Source organism: Nylanderia fulva, unplaced genomic scaffold (assembly GCF_048542155.1).
Source record: "Nylanderia fulva isolate GAGA-0341 unplaced genomic scaffold, ASM4854215v1 Scaffold40, whole genome shotgun sequence".
Lineage (NCBI taxonomy): Eukaryota > Metazoa > Arthropoda > Insecta > Hymenoptera > Formicidae > Nylanderia > Nylanderia fulva.
Window position 1 is genome coordinate 1,665,798 of NW_028190477.1, and position 21,077 is coordinate 1,686,874.

Consider the following 21,077-nt stretch of genomic DNA (forward strand, 5'->3'; position numbering starts at 1 on the left):
CGTTATAAATATTTTGTAATGCATAGTTATTGTTATTTGTGCTTTAACATTTTTTAAGATTAATTATAGCCTCTCTAGTTGTAAAGTTTCTCTCTTTTCAATTTATATACTCCATTACTCGCAATACACGAGTGTGTAATAATTATGGATTTAGATGCACAAAAGTTAGCGTCCGCGGATTAAGTATCACGAGGCAAATAATGCAGCGTGTCCTTTATCGCGTAGAATTTATTACATTTAATCTTGTGGAAACGCATCGTAATACGCGTAGTGCATTTACAGGCAGTCTGTAAAGACGAACAAAGCATTGTTTACATCTCCCCTATTGCGCGCTTACTAGGTGCTATTATTTAAAGCCCGGTATTTAAACGGCCATTAAACTAATGGCGGATGCTTAAGCGCCAGTCTAAGTCCAAATTCCTACGGGATAATCGCGAGAGTCCTAGAAAACCGTGCTCCGTCCGCTTCGCTAATTATGATAATTGTTATGGTAATTACAAAGTCGATCATACAATTAGCGGGAAATTTGTTGAGCCAATATGCGAAAACGCGTGTAAATTGGTAAACGATGAGATTTACCATTTCCCAAACAATATTTCATCAATTTTTCAGTAATAAAATAATTGTCAACCTTTCCGATTGTTTATCAATGTGTGCGAATTCTCTCTAAACCGCGTCGTTCGCGAATTTCAAAATCCACGTTATATATAAACAAAAAGAAGTCGAAGGATCTCCGAAGCGCTCTCGATTAGAGATCCATCTTCGTTGCGGATCGGTCGCCCTGACAAGTGTCTCCTCTGTGTCATGGCTGTATTGTGATTTACCGTTCCCGATTCACGGTACATTGGATCGCGGAGGCGATTCAGCATTCCCAGATTGCAGTTTGCAACCATCCAGTAGCGACCGATCCGCCCCACCTATCGGAAAAGTGATACATATCCCTCATTAGCAAGTTGCCATTCCGGTTCCTGCCAGTATTCCTTGCCAACCATTCCATGCCGAACACCAATCAAGTCCACGCTCATTCGTCCATAGTGCTGCAGCTCGTGTTGTTGTTTCCCCCCTTTCTCGTGGTATATCTCGTCTACTATCGTATCGGCTGACGAAGCAAACAATTCATCCATTAGTATAGCTGGCTTTTGGTTTTTCTAAAAGCGTTGATAATAATCCCGCCTACAACTTGATGTATTGAAATGTATATGTTCTTTTTAGATTTATCGTTATATACGTAGGAAAAAAAAAATGGTGTACTCTCCAATTACATCGTAATGCTATTATATATTCCGTTAATGAATATTTTATAGTAAAACGGCGAAAATTCTAGAGCTTACGCAAACGTATTTTCGAGACCGAAACAATATCGCATTTGATTTCGCAGTCCGAGGTAAATTTCTCTCGAGGACAATTTTCGACGTTTCGCGTAGCGGGAAAAATTTTCCTAAACTTTGCTGCTCGGTTTAGCCAAACGGGAAGAATTTTGCCTCTCAGGCATACACACACACACACACACACCGTGGCGTCGGTATAAAATTATTCCATTCGCAGGTGCGCATTCACAGAAAAGCCTCGCGCGCGCGCGCGCGAGCTCAGCAAAACGAGGGGTCAGAACGTCAGAATTGCGGGGTCAGAGCCCGGCGTATTTCGCGGGAAAGGGTGGGCTTTTGCGTCGGGTAATTAGACACGTCGTCCAGTTTACGGGCGAACGTTAAACTCGAACTCGAGATGGCCGGGAGATAGAGCGATCCTTTCACCCTCTTATGCGTCGCTCTCTGGACGTCGTCCATTCGCGGGAATAAAGGTCCGGGGGCTAAATTGAACGATCCTTTTCCGGACGCTGGCTGGTCGTCCGGGAACGTTAAAGCGCCACGTCATATAATTGCCATGCGGAATGCATGCAAAATGTACCTGTCGGATCGTCCGGGTAAAATTTTCGTCGAACAACGGCGACGACGAGGACGATGTTGCGAGGCAACGATGCGAATTAACGAGCGACTGGTACAACCGGTTTAAGGCGGGACACGCTTTGTTCGGGACTTGGATGAACCGTGATGAGAAATATAATTTCCGCGCGACTATATATATATATATATATATATGCGAAGTGCGAGAGAGATTTTGCGAACAATCTCGCGAGGTCGCGAAAATGTTACACGCGTAGCGATAATGAGTTATTCGATAACGCGATGAATTGATGAATATGTATTTATGTAATGAATTATTGTATTCATTTTGCGAGTTCGCGTCGGGAGGTTATTTATGATATCCCGGGCTGGATAGAATCCATAGCGAAATAATGGCACGATTCACTCGAACCAGAATCGAAATTGCACGGTCATCATACAATTCGTATTAATCATTTCCGTGTAAATTTTCACTAATTTGATTTCTCAATATTCGCTCAGTCATCGATGTATAAACATTAGAAAAATAGCTGTTCAAAATAAATAAGAGAATATATAGAAAGCTATACCGAATAGAATTGAATCGTTACAATATTTACGCGTATGGGGGTACAATATGTTCGATGTGTTGCTACATTGCAACGTTAATTAAAAGCGCATACATATAAGTGGAAGGAATTTTAACAGTTTGTTCAACACGGCTTGCATCCCCGAGATCGCGGCACTCTGCGTAAAATATGTACGAAGGATAGAGCTTGCGCGAGAATCTTTTCAGGCGTATCCTACGCCTGAAACTTCAGCGTACTTTGAACATATTGAAGGTACTTTACCAAGTTTCCCCCGTTCGAAAACGTATTCTCGAGACTCTCCCCTCTTCTTTTTGCCTCGCAGTCTCGATCGCGCGCGGTTGGAAATTTATTTCTCGCCGGAGGCGTGCGCGGAATTATCCAAAATCCCGGCGTGTCGCCTTCGCGCGTGCCGCAGTTTGCGTAGGAATGCAAAATCTGTCGTTGGGGTCCACCATCCTTCTTCGCCTCATGAAGGAATAGTTGATCATCTCAATCCCTCCCTCCTTCAGCTTCGATATAAAATAATAAGATTCATCTTCAACTGTATTTTATCATCCATCATTTACCCGAGTTTTCACTCGGGCAATAACGCGACGGGATGAATCGCACGAAATATAATAATTGCAAAACGGAGAATGCGCCGATAAAATATCGACTCGAAGAAATCAATTACGAGGCAGGCAGCAGCTTCTTTTAGCGGTAGTTTCTTCAACCGGAGCGGTAATTTCCACGTGGCATTAAACCGCGATGGACTCGTCGCGCGTTGGTGGACAGAAAAGACGACGGAACGAGATTTCCTAATCGGTATGAGAGAGTTTCCACCAGGCGACTCTCAATTCGTACCGAAGCAATTCACCGAGAAGCGAGAGCGGATAGGGAAGCGCACGAGGGATGGGAAGAAGGGTAGAGAAGAGAAGCTCGGGATGTGAAAGAGAGGAGCACCAGAATGAGCGTGGCATGAGAGACGGGCGAACGACTCGAAGACAATGCAATTATTCGCAATTACCGCGTCCGTCCGCGGCTCGCGGAATTATCCCATTCTGTTTCCATTACTGATCCCCGCCATCCTTGGGGGTTCTCTCTCCCGCGCTTTTCTCATCCTCCCCCACTGAATTATTTCCTTCTCCCTCTTCTCTCTTTCTCTCTCTCTTTACTCCATGACTAAGTGTCTATACATCTATATCTGTATACAGTGATGGGTGAGATACATTTTAAATGTGTCTCGATACAAATACAGATACGTGTAAACAAACAGAGATACTCAGATACTTTGAAATTATATTTTGTCATAATAATGGTAATATGTACAAAATGTACCGAATAATTCTTTTTTTAGTCTTAACACGTGAGAAATGCTTTAAAGATATCGTCGCTCGAATTATCTCGCCATGGTACTCAACCGTGTTGATGACGATACGTTGATAACTTGCACTTTGAAAAATTTAAAGAATTGGACTATAAAAAAAAGTGTGAAACAAGTATATGTATACACGAGACACAAAACGTGCGATCGACGAAAGAAGAATGAATAGACGCGACTCGAACGTCAGCCTCGAAGCGAGATAACGCGGCAAAGTCGACGGAATCTGGCCACCGATCCGCGTTAACGAACGACGTAACTCGGAATCTTCGCGCCTTCCCGCACATCGCGCGCTCTCCTCCTCTTTAGGGGATTACGAGCGAGTAACGCCACTCTCCTTTGGATCCATCGCCGCGATTCGGTCGAGTGATCCAGCTAAACGTAAGCTGCTTTCCCCCTAAGCCTCGCTTGAATAACGACGTTGGACACGGGCAATCTTACTCCTTTTGGATAGTTAAAGACGGCTTTGGAAAGTAGAGAGATATAGCGCATCTTCGGACAGTCTATTCCAAGAGGAGCGCGTAATATAAATATGTACTTTGTACGACAGTTCGAGAGATTCATCAAAAGAAATTCATTTATCTTTTAATATGAATGTTTTTCAAGATGTAAAAAGGTGCGGCCATCTGTCATCGTCCGCGATTGTATATTTGTCAGAATATATATATATATATATATATATATATACGAGCGAGAGAAGTATCGCTCGTCTAATCTACTTAAGACCCGCTCGGGATTCTTTCTCGGCCGGCTTTGACCGCGCATAAACTGGATCAGAGCATCGTCTAGGTGGGCAAGCAGCGCGTAGGAGGGCAACGGCAGCCACGAAAAAGAAAAGAGAGCTAGGAGAGAGGAAAGGAGAGCAGGCGAGATTCGATTACAAAGCCCTCTCTCGAGCCCTCCCACGCTCTCTTCTACCGAGAGATCGGACACTTCTCTCCCTTTCCGCCGATCCCGGTGTGTTCAGGTCGTTAAAGATTAACGGCGCTCTCTCGTCCCTCCCGACGACGTCGTATCCCAGGGCTTTAGGCGCCGTAGAATACGGGGAGCGGCTAATGTAACAAAGGAAATCCGGGCGACGAGCGACAAAACGTAATTACGCTCGTCCGTCCTCTTCTCCCTTTCTCTCTCTCTCTCTTGCTCCCTCTGCTTTGCATTCGCTTGTGTGTAACGCGGAACCTCAGCGGGACGTCGTCCGTGACGCGTTTTCCCGCGTCTTCCGCTCACCTACGCTCTAGTTATATATATATATATATATCCACCTACCTACCTACCTACCTACCTACCTACCTACCTACCTACCTAATGTTCTCCTTTGCTCTCCCACGTGCCCGCAACCCGTTTCTTCTCGCTAACGTGCGGTTTTGGCGCGCGGATTACCGCCGAAAGGGAATCGATTAAACGCAAAGCGGACGCCGCGCCGCCCCGTTTCCGCATGCTTCGTTTGCTAATACATTTTGCAGTTGACAGCCTCTTTAATTGCGGTACGTTCTCTCGTCGCTTTTAACACCTTCCCACGTGTTACCACGTTACACGTAAAATGGACCGTACGCGATCAGAAATACTCATAGTATTTTTCAGGTCTACTTGGAATTTTGCATCAACTATGTTTATGTAAGATTGTTGTGAAACGCGTTCAATGATTTATCATGCTTTAAGGGTTAAATGTGAAACTTAAATATGCAGGTTTTTTTGAGGCTGTGCGAGCTTAATTAAATATATATATCAAAAGAAACGATTTGGCGCAAAGATAAATAAGCCACAGAATGAATGCTATTTCGGAAAATTGTAATCTACATTGTTTGTAAAGAGAGAGAAGCAAAATTTCACGTTTTTCAATTATTTAATCAGCAATTTTATTAATGGTAACTACCACTAAAGTCGACAATAAAAACTCAGCAGGTTCCTCGTACTTTTTCTTTGTACAAAATGTTATATCCGTAATTATATTTACATCTGTAGCTCGCTCCCGGCACAGTAAATATTAGTTTGGCGAGAATATTAAATAGGTAAGATCGATGGAAATGAGTTTTCTGGATGTTTTTTTTTTTACTCAGTTTCATGTTTTATAAATGTCAATGGAAGCTCAAAATCTCCCACGCACATTCTATCTAAGTACGGTGATTACAGAGATAGGTAGATAGCTACGTATTTGTTCGCGAGCATATAACAAGCATATAGCAGCATGCTTTTCACGTTCTTCTTTCTCTTTCACAATTCTTATTCACCGATTCTGTCGAAATAAAATCCCGCGCATACTTCTTGCCGCGACGAAACTCAAAGGGAATAGGTTAATAATACAGCGAGCGTAATAAGCTTTTTGCTCTCAGTCGTTCTCCATAATATGTTTTTTCAAGCGCAAAAAGAACACGGACGTTCGAGATAATTTCTCGTACGTATATTTACCCATTTCGTGCAATGCAGTGTTGAATCGACAGCGTTGTGAATTATTTATTCGCGAACGAGAATTTTATTTCGAATCGAAAGAGGAGAGAGCATTACCTTTACTGACCTCTTCAAAATTTAATTCGCCAGATATTTATTTTATTTTCGATCACTTAGCGTAATTCAAAAGCCTACCTTGATTTATTACACTTCCTGTTCTAGTTTATCTTCTAGTAGGTTTTTCAGATTTCGAGACGTGGATTCGGTGTGCCAAATGGAGAAAAAATTGGTATAAACTTTCGCGGTGCCTGCATTTTCATGTTGTCTAATTTTAAATTTCATACCGTCTAAGATCTATCTTTCTCCCAGTTGAGCGCGTCCTTCGAGTTTAACAAATCTAGCAAAAATTTTAATAGATTGCGTCAGGATAATATGACTTTTCATGCGAGAAGCAGAAAGGACGAAGAGAACGAATTTCCATCCGAGAAATGAAATACTTTCGTCGTCCCAACTTTCTCCGTTTTGTATGCTTGCCGTAATTTTACTAAGAGTCACAGCAGCAGTCTGTGAACTGAATGCACACATTCACAAAGTCCTTTAATCGACGAAGATGAATATATACATATACATATATAAAGAATATTTCTGTAAGCTCTATTTACGTACAAGATATCCCCGAAAAGTGTCTTATTCGGAAGCATTTATTTCAAGTGTTTTAATAACAAAAAGAATATGTATTTGATTTTAATCAAAACGATGACGAAAAATTTGACATGAGAATATTTATCTCGGTTTTATAATCCGTCGTATATAAAAAGCTTTTTAGTTTCTGATATCTTTGGATAGAGGTTTGAATGGAATATCGCATTGTACGAAATTGTAAAAAAAATGTATGCAAACCACATCTGATAGCGTTTGTTGTTCGAAACGAGAAACGAGAGTGCAACGAATAAAGCAAATCATATAAAATTACAGTAGTATAGGTATATTATCGCGATATATGCATAACCCACAACGTCCACGTGTACATACACGTCATATTCTTCTACAATTTTTATTCGAATTATCACTTTCATTACAGTAATTGACACTACGAGACACGAGATAAATTTGTCAAATAAATGTCCATTTTCATTTTCGGACTGCTCAATTTTTCTCATTTCGCGTTTCAGGTCTAATATTTATCTTCATTCTACCTTTTCGTTTGTATCTTTGCTGTAACGCCACACGAACATCTCCAGTTTTGTCCAATTAAAAGATATTTTAAAACCGCCACGTTCAGACAAGATGTCACGGAACTAGGGCATAAAGTTTTTCCGGCAGTAATACTTTATTCGATCTGATTATTTCGTTATTCCGCTCAGCGATAACTGCGCTCGAAAATACTAGAAACTGCTGGCACGAGACAAAATTTAATTTTTTAATCGAAAAGTTATACTCTTCTTTTTTTTTATTTAATCGAATATGAATTCCACGAATATGAATAACCACGCGCAACTTATAATTTTGCAAATTTTGCAAAATGCTTTTAAACTACATTCAGCCCTATACGTTTTAAAAAAGTCCACAAATTTAATTAAATTTTTTAAAAATATAAAATTAATAAAAATGAAAATTCGCACGTGCGTCATGCAAACATCAATTTTGCTTGACAATTTTTTGAGGCCAAAGACCGTTGAATTTTGTCATGACACATATATGAGAATATCACGTATAATCCATTAGACGTGAAAGGATTAATCCGTTAGTGCAATCTCTTCGAAAAGCGGACCGTGCGGAAACGATTAATTCAACGTAGTCACATTGAAGTCGCATTGTTGTTGCATAACGAGCATGCAGGCTGTAAAATTACAGATTGCCGTGAGATTGTAAGCGCGTCGAGATGCCGAATCAGTGGCGATAAATCGACGAAGAAATAAACATAAGAACGAGAAAACTGAGAAAAAAAGGGAGAGAGAGTAGTAGTATAGATAAAGGGTGACGACGACAAAGGAGAGTTTCTAAACTACTAGCATCTACTAGTAAATCGACGCAGGCGTTGTAGGGGTCGGGTTGCGGCGGAAGAGGATGAACGCGCATTAGGCGAGTTATGCCGGCATTGTTCTAATTTAATCATACATGCCAGGACCAGCCAAGATACCGTCTCAAGGAGCAAGCCGCTAGTAACGACCCATCCACCATTTCCGGTGCTTAGACTGTTCTCTCTTTTATGCTATCGTATATAAATATCTATTTTAAATTTCTCTCTTTCTCTATAATATATCGCTTTAATAAAATTCAATTACAAATTGCTATTTTTTATTCATTTACGAAAATATATTAATTGACACGGTATTTTATCGACGCGCGTATAATTTTATCTCACGTAGATATTGTTGGATTATATTTATTTTATTTGAATAGATAAATTTAAATCTGACACGTACGTATTATTTTATATACAGAAGGGATTACGTAATGGTATTTGGTTCCCAATTATTAATAGCATAAGAAGAAACAGAAATACACTTGATTCGCAGAATTAATATTTTTATTCCTAATCGTATCATGTTACTATATTTCATTTATTATCGATTCACCGCTATATTTGTAATTTTTCATTTAAATTCATTTGCTTCTAGTTTACTGCAGAATATAATCGACCAACAATAAATCCTCTATTGCTTTGTCTCGCTATAAAGCTAAATTGTTACGTTTAGACTAGTCGCAGAAGACGACGCGTGCGCGACTATAGGACCTCCGAATTTCTGTTCGCTATGCGGACCACCGATCTGGAAAGCGGCCGGTAATTTTGCTTCCGTCGTACTTGAACGGGTTGAGTCGTTGCCGAGGGAAACGGCGTAGCGGCTCTTCTCGAAGGAGCAAGAGGAACGACACGCTTCTTGGAACAATCGCGTTCCCCGGCAGCGAAACTGTCGAAGCAACGCTAATGGCGAACGCAAAAGGAGCACGTCGTGATCGCGGACTTGCCACGCGGAGCGTCTCTTGCACTTTCAACGCGTATTCCGCATTAATTCGAAGGAGTTGAATCGCGCTATTCAGCGGGCTTTTAATGCGAGCGCGGAAAGTTGAGAAAACGCGAAGCCACCAAGACATTTTTATACACCATTAAGCGTTACACAGACACTTTTTTATTTTATAAAAGAAATTCTTGGTAAAAATATAAAAGGAAAATGTAAAAGCGATCTGGGTCATACACATAGATTTATAAACGTAAAATCCAATTAACGTCTTTTTTTTTATGTTGCACCGAGATAGGAAAATATAATGAATCTAATACCATTTATATTATTAAAATAAATATTCTAATATAACACTCTCGTATATTACAAAAGTTTTTTTACATTTGTAACTTCTCTTTTTTCTCTCGCCTTCTGCGCATTTTCGTGTTTAACGTCATGCGATGAGAGGCAAATTTTATTTGTGACAGAAAATATCTCGACAAGTACACACGTTGTCATACCTTAATACGAGACGAAGGTGTGAAAGCTTCCCCTCTCTTCGTTTCAAACAAAATTCAGGATCTCGTTTGGATCAAAGATTGTTTGCAGACATTGATGAGATATCTGCCGCGATCGAGTAGATACTTTATGAAAGATGGGCGTGGTACGTCATAGGCAACATACGCAGGATCGATGGATTCTATCTCGCAGATCTATGAGCGGAGCGATGAAGAGCGAAATAGCAGTGGAATCGAGAAGGAGTATAATCGCAGTCGTCGACGGGCGAATTAAACCGATTTTATCAGAACGATTCTTCGCGTAAAAGAGCCAAGTGTTAAGTTAAACTCGTTCGCGTAGGTTGCGCATCGGAGCTGCGAATGAACCGCGTTGATTACCATCGAATCACGATGGATTATGCCTTTTAATATGATAAAAAGCAGAGAAAAATGATCGAATCTGAGTGAAGCGTGACAAATTAATGTTGATAATTTTCTATGCATTTTTCTTTAGTGCATGTCAAGATTAATGTTTAGTGCTTAAAGCCTAAGTACGAGAGAGTTAGTGCTTTTGACACTTTAAATCCCTCTCAATGATAATGTATTACTATGTCGTAGCATGGGAACATTTACATTCTTCTAATATCAGAAGATACGCAAATAATGGATAAAATAAATTTAATAATGCAAACTATATTTATTTTACAAAAACTTTAAAATAAATAACGGAATGTATAATTTATTAGAGCTGTGAAATAATTAATACACGTAACTACGGAAATTCAATCGTAATCTTTTCGCGATGTCCATCATTTGGCACTTTTCTTTTTACATCGATTTTTATCGATAAAAATCGATGTAAAAAGCTTTTTCTTAATTTGCATTTTTTCCGACTACACTTTTTTCGTGCAAAAAATAAATTCGATGAGAAATTACTTTTAATATTTTAATTATGTGCTAACAGAGCGTCATTCCCTTTGATTATACTATAGCCACATCTTACGTCGTTCTTGCGGTTCTTTTTCACTTAATTACGTAGTTCGTGCCGCGGGTGATCTTACCTTTATGAAGACTTGCTGCTATTCTTTTTCGCGTACTTCTTTACCTTCGTCATCCTTTATTTTTCGTGACTTACCTTCAGAAATATGTTTCTTTCCCTTTAAATAAAGCCCTTAATGCTATCCTCTATATATTAAGCTTACGATATTTGGTATAAAGGTTGATGAAAGATATGAAGTTTACGTGTCTATAAGAATTTTCTCTAAGTTTCGTCTATAAAAAAAATTATAATTTTTTTTGCATAAAACGCGTCTTTTTCTTTATATATATAATATTCCTATAAAACTAAGAGACTGATTGTGCTGAATTCTTAAATTAAAAATAGATATGCAAGTCGGTAATTTCCGTTTCTCGATTTCTCTATTTTTAGATTGAAGTTAGCAGAGTTTTGTCGTGTAGAAACAAATACGACGGCGAATTATTTTCAGTAAGAAGAGATAGTAGAAGGACTTGAGTAACGTTCCGCTATTATTGAGCAAAGAAGGGTGAGGATTATAGAGAAGGGTGAGACACATGACGAGTAGTTTGCATGTGTACGTGGCTTCTTGCTCTTTCGCTTTGTTGAATGCCTCTCACGTACGAGGCACGTGTGGCTACGTATAGTTCCGCTTGCAAATCAAGAGGAGCAAAACGATGTGAATGCGAACGTTTTTTTATATTAAAATTAAACCGGCAAATTGACCCGTTAATGATTTATCAGTAAATAATTTCAAATGGTGTATATGATATAATGCGGCAAGAATCGCGCAATATTATTCAACACACGAAGCATTTTCTTGCTGTATCAATTTAAAAAGTCTTTCCCGAGACCTCAGTTTTATATTAATAGTGTAATATGTTTAAAATTAAAACAAACATCATAATATTTCAATTATTTCAAGTTATATTATAGGTATATAGTGAAAATGGTATATTATTTTATTTAGATAAAATATGAATTTTCTGTTTTGCCCCAAAAATTCTTTGTTAAAATAAGATTCACCGATACTTGCCATATTTTACTTCCGCACTTTAACTGCGCGACCTTTTAAGTTCCTTCCACAGGATATCGAGTATTGGATCTACTTACAGTTATTAAATTTTCAAAGCTCTTATCCAGACATGCCCGCCGGCAACATCGAATATGTACTTACGACTAAGCTTAGAATTCTCGACTCTTCCGGAAGACTTGATGGAAGAGGAAGCAACTTCGCTCTTCTCGTAGCAATTCTCGAACTTATACGACAGGAGTTTTGCACGCCGCAAAAGGAGGCGTAAAGGAAGTAAACTCGTATGAAGTACACGGGCGAGCCAGAGAATAGGAGAGAGAGAGAGAGAGAGAGAGAGATGCACACGATGTAATCTCGAGCCTCATGAGAATTTATGTTCTCCAACTGAAACAGAAACATATATCCGTAATTAATATACGCATACAGCTATATAATTATGATTGAGGAATAGGATAAAATATAATGAAAATAAATCTCTCTCTTTTTATACGAAATAATCACATCACATAAATGACGAGTCCTTATACTTTCCATTGAGAATAAATTAAGAAAACTTGATTAATGTAGAAGTCCCTGACTCACATTTGTAATGTAATATTGCACGTTCGAAAGAGAAATTATTGAGAACATGCGCGCGTTTCGAAATCAACACATTTGCATCGGGATGAAATCCCGAGTGTCATGTATTGTAGAATCTTACGAGGGAAGCATTAAGACCGTCTGAGCTAAAATACAAAAGCAAAGTTATAATACGAGTATAATACAACACAGTCTCGAGCGTTCTCTCGCGCGCCGTATCTCACGTCCCCGGACGATCCACGTATCGTCCGGGAGGGATGCAAATTGTGTAGCGGGCGTGCAACGTTCTCCGATCTGTAGTTAGCAATTCTCCCGTCTCTATTCCCTCTTACGCGCTTACGAAGTTGCGGAGTTTCTACAAGGCTCCGAAGCAAGTGGAAGAGGAACGGTTCTCGGCCCTCGAGAAGAGCTTAACCGGCGGGCAGAGACCGGTAACTTTTGCATATATAGTCGTATTAGTATTACGCGTGCTACGTTATCGTTCGGCTGGAATTTCGTATCCCTTTTCCCCCGTTCTCTCCTTTAAAGAGAACGCGAAAACGCGATCCGACGAGGCGAAATGGAGATACGCCACGCCGGGAGAAAGGATCGTGTGTCTTGGCTCTAAAAATCTTTCGGCATTAAGCTAGACATAACGCGCCGTAATAAAAGAAGATGCCATAAAGGAAATTCTCCCTTTATTCAATTATTCTCGGTTTAACGCGGACTCTCCTGGTTATGTACCACCGTCGGAGTTAATGAGATCATTTTGTTCCAGATATTTTATAGACATTCGACTATGTTATAGAAGGACAAGATTCAATACATTTTTACAATTATTTATCACATCTATCGCGTCTTTTTATTTTTCAATATTAATTACAACTGTCTTCTCGTAATAATGTATGCTGAAAAATTAAAATGTAGAGAATATTTTCAATGTGTCAGATGATATGTTCGATGCAAAAAGAAAAACGATTGCAGTATTGCAAATGGTGAATAATAACAAACATTTATTAGCGTCTTTCGCTAGTAATATGTATTATTTAAGAATGCTGTCTTTTATTGCTTGCAGCAACAACAACAGCAAGCGCAGCAGCAGCAGCAGCAACAGCAACAACAACAGGTCGGCTCACCGGGAAACGGAAATGTGGGGAAGGGTAGCCCGTCTCCCGGAAATTCGTCATCTCCCGGTACGGTCGCTACTTCCAACAAGTCCCAAACCGAGCCGAAACCGGTGGAGTGCAATCTGTGCCATCGAAAATTTAAAAACATACCGGCCCTTAATGGCCATATGAGACTCCACGGTGGTTACTTCAAAAAGGTAAATTCCATATTTGATAAGGATAACGCTCGTGGAAGCACTCGTTTATGTATTTATGCGGATTTATGGTATTATGGGCTAAGAGCTCGATAAGAAGGACGTAAAGGAGGGAGGGATTGGCGCTGTAAAATATTCTAATAATGTTTTATCTCGTAATTTATGCCGCTTTCCTCATGTATTTTAAATGTAACGATTACGAAAAGCGTTATCAGAATAATATATAATGCGTCCCTAATTCTCCGCGCAAAACAAAATAATTAAAGTTACGCGTAAAAGCTATATACCTTTATGTGACCCAATTCACTATATATTTTGCATATATTCGATATAAAAGGAATTAAATACTGTAGCTGATATCTTAAACATATTATAAATTTTTCTATCTGCTTAGCATATATTAACTGTTTTTCTCTCGGAGAGAAAACCGGATATTATTAAATATTTAAAGAGAAACAACTATCAGATATTACTTTAATAACGAAAATATATATCAAAAAGGATGAAATGTAATAGACGTGGGATCATACGTTGTACTTTCTTTCGGACCTGGTAATTTCTTTGGAATAAAGGAACTCATCTCGCGCGGCGGCGACTTATTTCATTTGCATCCGCGCGAGCGCGTCGCCGTCGAAACTTCATTTTCGGCACGGGAACTTTAATATTCGAGAAAATCTCGGCGCGGTTCCGCCAAAGTTATAGCGCGCCGACGGTTGCATCACCATATGAATTCGCAATCGTGCGAAATCACGCTCACGCGCTTGCTTGCTTGCTTGCTTGCGTTGCATCCGAATAATCAACCAGCGTTTCTATGAAAATCTCATCAAGGCGTCGTCGTCGTCGTCTCGAGGTACGCGATACTCGAGGATGCATCCTCGAGGGTGATAATCGCCGCGACGAGGGCGCAAAGAAAATGGCAAAAAGTGATATAAGAGAATAGAGATCGCCTCGATGATCCGCGCGATTTTAGCACACTTTGCTCTCCCTTTCCTTTCTCTTTTCACCCCTCGAGCTTCCGAAACGAAGGACAGCGGTGTTCTTAATAAGGTCAGGGAGTAAGGGGTTGTTGCAGCCATTGAAATAGAAAGATCAGCAATTCCGCGAATGTTCTCTCTCTCTCTCCCTCTCTCTTTTCGTTCATCCCCGTCTTTCTACCTCTCCGAAGCTCTTCTCTCACTGATTAAAAATGTCTTAACGAAGGCTGCGTCGTTTAGAAAAGTGCTGAAAAACTCGTCGGACAAAAGTTTTTTTTCCTCTTTTTCATCCGATTCCGGTGGCGAAGAGGAAGGGGAAAGAAGGATGGCAAATGGCGAACCGGAGATGTTCTTTATTCTGCAATTGAAAGACGATGACGTAACTCGTGCTGGGGAATGGATGGGAATAAACCGGTCGCGGGTATTAAAAGGCAAGGCAAAAAGCAAGAAGAATTATAATCGACGTATTGAATCGCCGTGCATAAATCAAGACGTTTTTTTTTTCAACTCGTGAAGCTTTACCACACGATTGCGAAATATAAAAGTTTTGAGAAAGTTATAGGAAAAGTCCAATCTAACTTTTACGGATACGTACATCTAACATATATTTTATAGTTGGACGTGAAGACAGAAATGAAAAATATTTCAAATTCTTATAGATTAAAATTGTTTTTCGACAAAAACCGACATTTTCTTCAGAGCTTTAAATAACGATTTTCTAAAAAAAAAATTTTTTTTTTTTTCATTTTTCTATAAATCACTCTACATTTAATCTAAAAATGTTATAGGTACTGCTGAAATTTAAAAACGTTTCTTTAGAAATGTGAAGGACAGTATTTATTAACACATTTATTAAATATCAAATGATTTGTTTCCAATATTCTTCGTGTGTACATGACACTCGCTCTTATTAAATCTTGGACCGCTTTTCCGACGTATTTTCCGCAATCCTAACAAATACGTCAAATTAATTTTTCAATCTCAACATTTTTAACGCTCGCCTAACATTTCTCCCTCGTCTCCCCCGTTCTGATTCGTCCCATTTCTTCTTATTCCATTCATCGCTACGTAAGCGACGCGGCGGATGGAAAGACCCGAGTCGATAACGACTCGATAAAGTAAAGATTGGAACGAAACGGGTATGAGAGTGAGTAAATCAGCGAAGGCGAGATAAAGCGCGGACAAGCGAAGGGAGACGTAGCATCGGTGGATGGGAAAGGTAAGGCGATGATCGAATCCAAATGAACCCATTAACAAGCTCTTTGGTTCCACCCGAACCAATCCGCAGCGAGTCTGCTGATCGGGAATGGAAAAGAGAAGAGGAAAGAGAGAGAGAGAGAAATGATTCAACACAGCCCGAGGGAAAAAAGACAAAGAGAGTAGAGAGAGAGAGAGAGAGAAAGAGACGGAAGAGAAACCTAGCACGCGCGGAGAACCCCGTACAAACATTGTCTCGAGCTTTCTCCATTATGCAGATTGAATCTGACTGGTTACGGTCGGGGTTTTCAATGGCGCTCTGTTCTCGTTTCGAGCACCCGAGTTTTCACCGCGATACCGCCTTCGCCTTCTGCCCCCATGTCTGCCCTTTAACTTCTCTTCTCTCCTTTCCTTTCACCATTGCATTCGTTCGTTCATGTTCGACCGGCAAGACCGACGGACATTCCGCTATCACGAAAGCTCTATCCGGTAGCTATGTATATGTATATCCCTCTTTCCTGCGGTCGAGCTTTTTGCCCAAGCGCGGGTACCGACCGCACGGAATTATTGAAAAGTTTCGATGGTCCTTCGAATTGGGATATATAAAGCCGGATATATATACTAATGCATGTCGTATACGTACGCGGAAAAGGGGCACCGAAACACGAAAACTCGGCGAGTTGTAGGCAGAGAACCTCGTGCGCTGTGAAACCGCGCTCGTTGTTGTTTAGGGTGCACGTCCGCGGTGAGAGGAGTTAGCGACCGCGCGTTTGGATTCGTTAAGTGGCACAGCTGCTGTTAATCCCGCGGCGAGGGTGGAGGGAACCGCTCTTTCGGGGCCCGCAGATAGACATGTAGTCTGTGTGAGCTTTAGAGCGAATTACGGGCATGTAATTTGTTGTATTTCCGGAGAAATCGCCCGCATATGCCGCTCCCCGGACTGCCACGGCCGTTTTTCATTACATTGTACCGCCGCGTGACGAATGATTTTTCGGAGCGATAAATCGTCAGCAATAAATCTGCGCCGACGCGTTTCAGATTTATTTTCTGTAAGTAGTTGACGTGTAGCACGATTGATCGTCCGGAGGTAGGAATTGTTGGAAAACATACGCGCGCTATGGATTTTCGATTGATCGATGCCCCGCCGATGGCCGAGATAAGAACAAGAAATATCGGAAATTGTTACACGGCGCAGCGTCGTTCATTAATCGCTTCTTTGTAATCGCGCTCGAAAAAACATGGTCTACGTGTCTTCTCTCTGACTGAATTGTACCGATACTTGCGCGTGCTATCTCGTAAAATAGAATGCTGATAGATATATTGATTAATCAAGACAAAGCGCTGACTGACAGAGATAGATACTATAATATTCTTCTCTCCGTAGAGCTGCGCAAAAAATATTGTAGTTTTATACAAGAGCGTTAAAAGAATAATGCAGAATTATAAATATGTCAATAAATCAAGATAACACATTTTTTTCGAACGCGTAAAAATAATTCATACAAAAAAAAAAAAAAAAAAGGAATTTACAAACGTCTACTCGCGGAGGATAGCGGCCGCCGGATAACTCTAGTAACTGGAATCGACACGGATCGAATTGATGAGTCCGGGGGATCGGCGCGGCGAACGTTCTGCAATCAATTCCGCGTATTAACGGCCGTTGATCAATATTCATGAAGCGAGCGAGCGGTGTATGCCCCGTCAAAGACAGAGTTCAATTTCACGGGAGGCGTGATACACGCACACATAATACATATTTTATATATATACACATACATGCATATATAAATGTGGCCGCGGATGCGTAAGTACGCATCGAAGATAGGAAATTGAAGACCACGTCGAGATGACGACCGTCGCACGCATCGCACGTGCTCGGGTCATTAAGGTTTGATGAAGATGATGACGCATGTGTTGTGTATCCGCGGCTGATATATTGTTCGCGCAGTCGCTGCTAAGGGCGAGATGCAGATGCGGGAAATGTATGCGCGTGGCACCCTCGACGGTATTAGTATGCTAATTATAAACGTGTCCCCGCTGAAACTCGCGGAGAGAGAGAGAGAGAGGCCGATCGGTAGATGCAGCGAGGGAAGAGACAGCGAGAGTCCTATGAGTCGCGAAATTCACTTGCACGACGCGTATACGACTCGCGGAAACTTTAAGTAATATAACTTTCACGCGTCTTAACGAAAAAAATTACGCGGACTTTAAAGGAATTTTCGCGCTTAATAAAGTTAGGACCGATAGCTTTCGCAATAAGGTCGTGAGATTCAAGAACTTCTCATCCCGCGAAATGCGAAACGAGAAAAAATGCTTGCGAATGAATGTCCGCGAAAATTTCGCGGACTTTGACTTTTTTTCAATACATCGATATGTAACATAAATTAATAGAAAGATAATTTTATGATATGTTCTTAGAAATTTCCAATAGCGCGTTGAGCAATTAAAACCTTTTTAATTGTGAAAGAGAGTGTGATGTATTTTGTAATTTAATATTTTTCAATTTGACTGTATTTGGATATGTGAAGGATCCAACTTTCGTAATTCAGGTTTATTGAAAGCCGTTGAAACTAGTATCCAGACACTTCGCAAGTATCCAGAAACGACGTAGAGTATCTTTCGACGGGATGTATTACACGATGGTGAATCGCGCGCACCAGAGATTCCATTAGGATATAATCCAATGGGCGCCTCAATTAGCCTTGCTCAGTGATTAGCGTGCATCTCTGGCTCCTCTCGCTCTCCTTCATTGTAGTCTATCTATACACACCTCCCTCAAGGTAGTACCCTGCGCGTCAATTTGCCCGTGATTTGAGCTTCTAATCTAGGTTCTCTCGTCACGAGTCCTCCGCGACCGAGAGACCAATGAAGATTCTGGTTAGACTATATGAGTTCTCTGAATAAGCTTGAGCGAAGTTGCGTTAACTAATCAGATTTCACAATATTCGCCTACAATCAGCTAAGAGGCGCTCTTCGATGTGCCAAATATTCGCAATAATAGTCGCCTTTTCGCGCGATAGAACATCGATTTATGCAATTTTTTCTCTTAACGATAATTTAGATCTTTGACTGGAAATTTATACACCTCGAAAATTGATATATTGTCGGTACTCTATTTTTATCACGCGACTATTTTTTTTTTTAACGAAGCGTCTCTTTTTATTTGCGTGTTACAGGATGCGGAGAACAAGAAGAGCGAGAAGAAAGAAGTCATCGGACCGCCTTTACAGACTGCATCGGTCAGCGTCAGAGCGCTCATCGAAGAGAAGATCATACAGAAGAGAACAACAGGTAAGATTATTCTTTCAAAAATATATATCAGTCGTGTTTGCATCGTTCATATACTAACGCGATGTTACATTAATCACACGTCATGTCGATAATAAAAGTTACCACTCGCGTTTTCGCGAGCCGAAAAGATGTATCTCTCGATGCAATACGGTCGAACACGACGTCATTGTTCCATTTAGAATCCCGAAGGTATACATATACGCGTGTCATAACTGCGGTGAAAAAAAAAGAATTAATACAGTGTTCCGGCGAACGATGCTGAGAACACAGAATCCACGAATGCGATTCCGGCGCTGATTTACGGACGCGTATCCCGATTCGATCGTGTATCTCCCGTTTTGTGCCCGTTCATCCTGTTCTCCGCTCTTTCTCTCTCATATATATATATATATATGTGTGTGTGTGTGTGTGTACGTGCATTTGCCAGAACCTTTCCCTCCCGCCTTTCGCGATATTTCGCGGGGTCCTCCTCTCTATGGGGGCATGCAGTGTATGGACTGCCGAAGAACCGTGATTTACGAAGCGAACACGCCAGAATATTTCTCGCATTGTCCACGTTAGCGCGATAAATCAAGCCTGGCGGCAGTAACAGAACGGGTCGGCGCGGGCACCAGGCCCGTGCTTTTGTAACAAAGTGCGCGTCGTTAGCGATTTATGCGCGATTTCGCCTCGGCATCTGCCAAGAACGACGAGGGACGATCCGACTCGGCGCCTTCCGCGGTACGGTTCCTTTCGTCTCGGCAGCCGTAAACCCGAAATAAGCGCAAAATAATCGCCCGGGTGTGCGCATATCTCTGTGGACATGTGCGGATAATTGTTGATCGTTAACTCTCGACGGTCCAAAATAATCGCAGGAAAATAATTGATATTAGAATCTGCACACGTTCTGATTCTAACTTGATTTTATCAAGTAGGTCAGAACGTAATCAAAACGTTCGCTCTCGTTCTCGGAATTTTTTAAAAATTTAATTTGCGAATGTGTTTGCATTTCGCAAAATAAATGCATTTAAAAAATTCTCCAAAAAATTTCTAGATTTTTTATACTGACGAAAAAATAATTTAAATGATTGTTTTCTTTAAATAGACTGAAAAAAGTAGTGATTGTTGCATATTAAATTTTGCGATAGTAAAAAATCACGCGCGCGAGCAGACGGTACGAGAAGCGGTACTGTTTTAAGTAGTATAGATCGATTATTAGCCGCGACGCCGCAAACTTCTTTTCGTGCCTGCCCTGCCGCACGATGGACTCGAAAATTCTATGAATATTCGATCACGAACGATTATTAATCAGCGCACAATAGGAACTGATGTCTACACAACGTCGTCCCCATTGGCGCGCTGGGGAATTGTTGACAGTCATTTAACCCAGCCGTTGTTGTCGGGCATTATTTTTTGAAAGCCTCGAAAGTGGCCGCACAACAAGATCGATCGATAAATAATTTGCTGGCGAGAGCGTGTGCTAGTTCGGCGCGATATGTCGTTTACGATGCAGGGGAATGCCACGTTATTTGGTTGTGCAACGGCGCTGGTGTACATTTTTGACAAAGGGTTGCGAGAGGATGGGAGCGCGCTCGGTTATGCTGGTCGTCCAGCAAAATATCGTCTATCGGACGCTTCGCGTGCATCAAAGAACGCGCAGGGGTGTCTGATAACAATCATGCGATAAATCAAACAAAGAATTAAACCTTTGACATACATCGAAACGATTGTTGCTATGGGTCGAATTTAATTCTTCGTAAATAAATATATCAATGGTCTCTAATAAAAATGACGATCATTATAATTTGAATCGGTGTTCAAATTATTGCTAATGTGTAAAATATTTAACACATTTAAATTGAGAAAGAGTTTTATCTATATATATTAAGATACTTTAAGATTGAATATTTTTTAAAAAGAGATGCGCAGAATTATTACGTGTTAAATCACGTTTTCGCTAAGAAAATGTCAGGGTTGATAAAGGATTTGTATAGAGAAAGTGTGCGATTTCTAGTATGTACGGCCGTGTGAAACTATATCACATGTAGATACGTG

The 21,077-nt window shown here is 40.6% G+C and overlaps 1 protein-coding gene across 5 annotated transcripts in view; it reads left to right on the plus strand.

The window, feature by feature from the left end:
* The window catches only part of LOC114936466 (uncharacterized), a 283,336-nt gene that overhangs the window by 251,948 nt on the left and 10,311 nt on the right, over positions 1-21,077 (plus strand). For all 5 annotated transcript variants that reach the window (XM_085486143.1, XM_085486139.1, XM_085486140.1 and 2 more), the window contains 2 exons: positions 13,336-13,584; positions 18,929-19,043. In XM_085486143.1, coding sequence (XP_085342269.1) covers positions 13,336-13,584; positions 18,929-19,043 — 364 coding nt within the window. The remainder of the gene's footprint in view (positions 1-13,335; positions 13,585-18,928; positions 19,044-21,077) is intronic.